This window comes from Labrus mixtus, chromosome 20 (genome assembly GCF_963584025.1).
Source record: "Labrus mixtus chromosome 20, fLabMix1.1, whole genome shotgun sequence".
Classification (NCBI taxonomy): Eukaryota; Metazoa; Chordata; class Actinopteri; order Labriformes; family Labridae; genus Labrus; species Labrus mixtus.
The window spans coordinates 4,614,685-4,620,705 of record NC_083631.1 but is presented as its reverse complement, the minus strand read 5'-3'; the positions used below and the strand labels follow the sequence as shown (position 1 = coordinate 4,620,705).

The following is a 6,021-nucleotide window of genomic DNA, read 5'->3' as shown; positions in this document are numbered from 1 at the left end:
ATACTTGATCAATTCATGGACGTTTACACTTACTGGGTGACTTCTAAGGACCCACAATTAACATGGCATAAAATCAACTAAGTAATTATTGACTGAGAACTTGTGAAATTGAAAAATGAATATCAAATATCTGGTGCTTCAGTTTAAATATGTGCCTGTGGCTTGCTTAAAGCTCTACACATTGACATAACGTGCATGTGTACACACCGTGTGTAAGTGTTAGTCTGTATGGGTTAAAACTCTTGCCTGCACCAAGGAACACTTTCCATGTGTGGAGCGCGACAAGAACATAGCCAGAGTCATTCATGTTTGACAACGAGCCGTTTCCCTGTCTGTATCTTCATACACACACTCTGACACACACACTGACACACACCCCCACATGCACTGAACTTGACCCAAAGCACGAGCATTGACAGCAGCTGTTAGAAAGACAAGCAGCTCAGGACACACTTTCATTTTACTCAACTTACACCTAACCAAAAGAAGCTTATTTTACATCGAATGCTTCCCAAAAGGCAGACACGTAATCCTTCTTTACACAAACAATTCAAACGTCTTACCTTAATGTGCAAGCCTATCCCTTTCTTGCTGTCAACTCAGAGAAAAAGCCACCATTTATATCAGAACCACGTAACAATCTGCCTTCTTCCCTCGGCCACCTGCAGTGTGCATCAAGCAGAGCAAACTGCCGTCCAGCAAAAACACACCACATCTTTTCACAGGGAGCCTCAGTGATAAAAATCACCCCACAATACGAGAATACAAAGACACCTTTAACAAAAGGCCTGATTCATCTACATTCTTATCTCTCCTGCTCTCTATATCTTTAGTGTCGTAAAAAAACGCACACTGGTGATTAGAGGGAACATTGACAGACCGCTGGGACAAATTCACCTCATGTTCTCAATATGGAGCAAATACCAAAGCTGTAAATAGGGCCCAACAGGCCTGTATGCTTGTATTGATGAAAGACAGATACAATGTGCTAGACAGATACAATCAGTTTTAGTTATGACAGTTATCAAATATGCGTCTATTCCTTTCCCACATAAAGATTATTCACCCACTCTTATGTATTCTTTCAACTCTTTGAAAATCCTAAATATGAAATATTAAACTTTCTATATAATGTTACTTTTTCAGATGGAATTTTTGAGTAAGATGTTTAACCTAGTACTTCTCTCATTAAGTAAGTATGACTTTAAAAAGGAAAAAAATATTATTTTCTGGATTTGCACATTTATTATGTTCAGACCACTTCATGTCTGGCAGTCACTTAATGTGTTCATGAGAAAAAAAACTATTTTAAGAGATGAACTCCTGTGTAGACAGAAAATAAACCATATATATATATAAAAGTGAAATTATAAGCCTATTTGCACAAATCATTATTTACTATTAAGAATTATTCCATTACTTTTTTTTAATTTTTTTTTTTACATAGAATTTAATTATATTTTTGATATACTCTAGTAATCATTCTTATTAGTATCAGCCCTGGTTAAAATAATCACTATGGTTATTTTTCTAACAGCATCATAAAATTGCACAACGTGTGCAATAAAAAACTGAACTGTGTCAATAATGACAAATAGAAAATCATTATAATCATGAAGCATACATAAAAGCCTGAACCAATCGGGGGGAAGTGGTGATTTGTTCCAGCCAATCGCGGGCGGAGGGTGGAGGGATGATTTTAAAACTCCAACTCAAGTTGCTGTAACGTGCAGCTCCTCAGCTCACATTGTGGACCACAACTTTCACGACTGCACCTCCCATGACAGCCTAGGAAAACAACCCTGACGAAGACAAACAAACAGGGAGGCAGAAGGAAAACAACGGACTCGTACTGAGCGAAAGTGTTGGAGGAATTTATTGTGGCGCACCGTGCGTAAAAGGCGCACTGGCCACTTGGTTGCGCGCTTGAATTCAGTGGCAAAATTTGAATTCTGTCTTTAGAATTAATTATTCGGATTTTTTAAATCAAAAAAGGGCTGAATAAATAATGTTGAAAATGACAGAAGAGCATGAAAAGTGCGTCAGCGACCAGCCGTGCAGTCCATCGGGCTCAAACAGCTCAATGTCCCAGGACGAGTCCGACTCCGATGCTCCGTCCTCACCGACGGGCTCAGACGGGCAAGGATCTCTGCTCACTGGATTGGGCAAGAAGCTGGACTCCGAGGACGATGATCGGTTCCCGGCTTGCATACGGGACGCCGTCTCTCAGGTCCTCAAAGGATATGACTGGTCCTTGGTGCCGATGCCCGTGAGAGGGAACGGATCTCTGAAGAATAAACCGCACGTCAAAAGACCCATGAACGCGTTTATGGTTTGGGCGCAAGCGGCCCGCAGAAAGCTGGCGGATCAGTACCCACACCTGCACAACGCCGAACTGAGCAAGACTCTGGGGAAACTGTGGCGGTAAGCAGACATATTATACTATTCTAAGAAAAAAAATAGATATAAATTGATATGATTAAAAGAAAGTAACAATAAGGAGATCACGTGACCATGGCTAAATATTTGGAAATAGTTAAGTTATTAAACAAAAATATTTTTAGCAATTACACTTTTTATTTAATTTATTTGTCTTCTACTAAATCTTACTTTTTTATTTTGAATGTAGGTAAAGGTTCTAGAGAAAATTAAGTGTTAAAAAAAGCAGTTATTTCCTGACACCTCTAAATAAACTTATCAACAAAGTTTCACTTTTTATTTCTCTTTAGTTTGACTGCACACATTTTAATCTTTCTTTCTTTCTTTCTTTGGGCGTCCACCATAGTTTGCTCTCAGAAAGTGAGAAGAGGCCGTTTGTGGAAGAAGCAGAGAGGCTTCGGGTTCAGCACAAAAAAGACCATCCAGACTACAAGTACCAGCCCCGGCGACGGAAGAATGTGAAACCAGGCCAGAGCGACTCAGACTCAGGGGCAGAACTGGCACATCACATGTACAAAGCTGAACCCGGGATGGGAGGACTGGCAGGGATGACCGACGGACACCACCACCCTGAACATGCAGGTATGTTATTCAGAAACAACACATCAACCTGCTTTATTTAAGATTCTAAATGTTTCAGGCTGCTGTGAATTGTTTGGATCATTTTGTATTTAGTGTGTTTAACTCTTGTCCTTTATTTGTGGCTTTTTCCTCTCAGGGCAGCCTCATGGTCCCCCTACACCACCCACTACTCCCAAAACAGACCTGCACCACGGGGTGAAGCAGGATCTGAAACATGAAGGCCGCCGTCTGGTTGACAGCAGCAGGCAAAACATCGACTTCAGCAATGTCGACATCTCTGAGCTCAGCACTGATGTCATCAGCAACATGGAGACCTTTGACGTGCACGAGTTTGACCAGTACCTCCCGCTTAACGGCCACGCCTCAAGCTCCTCCGCCCTGCCTTCAGACCACAGCCATGGGGGTCCGGCGCCTGGTGGCTCTTACGCTTCCTCATACAGCCATGCAGGCGCCAACGGGTCAGTGTGGAGCCGCAAGAGCGCCATCTCCTCTTCTCCGGCCGCTGGAGATGTTGGCCAGCACCGACTCCACATCAAAACGGAGCAACTGAGCCCGAGTCACTACAGTGAGCACTCCCACAGGTCCCCTCCTCACTCCGATTATGGCTCCTACGGCAGTCAGGCCTGTGTTACCTCGGCCACGTCAGCCTCCTCCTCTTTCTCCAGCTCACAGTGTGACTATACTGATATCCAGAGCTCCAACTACTACAACCCGTACTCAGGCTACCCTTCTAGCCTCTACCAGTACCCCTACTTCCACTCATCCAGGCGGCCCTACGGCAGCCCCATCCTCAACAGTCTGTCCATGGCTCCTGCCCACAGCCCCACCACCTCCAGCTGGGACCAGCCCGTCTACACCACTCTGTCTCGACCATGAGAGGACAAAAAATAAATAAATTGTCAACTCGCACCAGAGACTCATTCAGATTGATGCACTACTAATGAAGGAAGTAAGGAGCAGGTGGAGAAGAGTGTGTGAGACCATTTGAACGTGAAAAAAAAAAGAAAAAGTGCCTGCTGATTTTATACAAAGTTATATCTTTGCGATATAAAACACACACACTTGTCAGACATTATACACAAAGACAAAGTGTGTTGTTGTTGGTGAGCCAAACTCCTCCATGAGGAAATGTCACCTACGCCTACATTCTGTACATCCCCCGTTTTTTCCCGTTAAAGCGTGCGCGTGTGTGCGCACACTTGAGGTAAAAGCAAATGGCCTGCCACTGCGTCATTGTGTAGGAGAGAAACACTTTGGCTCAATTCTGTCGCCAAGCAGATGGAGAAGCAGATACATCAGAGAATGTACACGGACCAATTGTGTGAATTTGCAGTAAAATTTACATTAATGGCCGGAGCTGTATCGCAGCACATTTGGACATTTGCATCAGTGGATCAGTCTTAACTAAATGGCTCATATGAATCTTAGTGACATTTTGGCATAAAAGTCTTATATATATTTATGTTCTTGCATTATTGGTTCCTTTTATTTGTTCTTGAGTAGATAAACACATGTAATGTGGGTTTGCTTATTTACAGTACTGTTTGGCTTTTAATGAATAGCAGGTAATTGAAGTGAAGGACAGTACGAGTTCAACGATTCTGATATCATTCCGTCTAAGACAAACTTCCAGAAACATCTCCATTCCAAGCAAACTGAGCCGGACCAACAGACTCGCACAGGACAGAACAGGTGTCGGGAGGCTACGCTTGGCTAATTGCGATTAGTCATGATCTGGGGTTAAAGGAAATGGGGTAAAATAACACCGCACACTCTGAGTGACATGTCAGCTGGACCTCCTGTATACGTGGATGGACAACACATGGATATGTGTGTACATGCACACATGAGTTTGTGTGGGAGACAAAGTGCTTCTGTATGTGTGAGCCATTTCCTTTAAAAGAGATAATAATGAAAATACACACCATATGGTACTTAAAACCACGTTTTCTGATCTTCATCCATTACATAAAGAGGAGTGTGTGCGTTTTAATGAGGAGATGTAGTGTGTGTGAACATTCGCCCATTTTTTATCACATCGACCATCAAGTGCCAACTCACTGCCGCAGTCTCGCGCAAAAAAACGGCTTTGTGCCTTCTAATGCTTTCAGTCAGTATTTCAAATGTGAAATTGAACTATTAACAAACTCCAGGCAGCACACAATCCACACCAGAAACTACACTTAACCCGATTCTTTATCCTTAATTTGATATCATTCCTGACAGCTTTGGTTTGTAAATGTTCTGTGAGACGCTGTGTGAGAATCGTGTGGAGCACCACACGCCAAGTCTTTTGTCCACAGAACTGTGTTTTGTATATTATTTTGGTGTATCATTTTGAGGAAGGCTGTGAAAATTATTGTTGTTCTCTTAACTAGAGTTTCATTCACACATGCACAGCTAACCCATTCGCTGGCCTTTTTTTTTTTTTTTTTAAATAAATAAATGAGATACTTTTTCTTGATATTTGTCTTTGTCATTCTTATTTACGGTCTAATTTAGATCAGACTTGTTCATAATTCTACTTGAATATTTGGAATATAAATAATTCAGTTTGTCTTTGTAGCTTCTGACATCTGTAAAGTCAGCATTAGGAACAGGACATTATTCTCAGTTATTGTAGCACTGAACAGTTTCTTAAAGAGAGGGGGGGAAATGCACATTTGTTGTTTTTTCTTACAGCTGGTCTTTATCTCATCTCTAGTGGACTCCGTTCAGAGGATAGAAGTTAGCTTTGTCTCTAGAGCTGCAAAAATTGACTAGATATTCTAACTCAATGACAATTGAGTGAATGACAACTATGTGATAATTGATGAATCATTTTACTAATTTTTCAACAAAAATGTCAAACATCCGCTCGTTCCAGGAGCCTCAAATTACGTTTTTTTATTAGTCATCTGGTTTTGAACTGTTGGTGTGACAAAAGAAGCATTTTGAAGATGTCACGAGACATTGTGCTTAACATTTATCTCAACCATGTGGCATTATAAAGACTCAACC

The 6,021-nt window shown here is 41.7% G+C and overlaps 1 protein-coding gene across 1 annotated transcript; it reads left to right on the top strand.

Moving 5' to 3' along the window:
* Positions 1-1,728: 1,728 nt before the first annotated feature.
* On the top strand, positions 1,729-5,485 carry sox8a (SRY-box transcription factor 8a). The gene is made up of 3 exons (XM_061026385.1): positions 1,729-2,424; positions 2,786-3,021; positions 3,158-5,485. Exons 1-3 carry the CDS (start codon positions 2,009-2,011, stop codon positions 3,895-3,897), a joined length of 1,392 nt encoding a protein of 463 aa, XP_060882368.1. The 5' UTR covers positions 1,729-2,008; the 3' UTR covers positions 3,898-5,485.
* Positions 5,486-6,021: the final 536 nt, after the last annotated feature.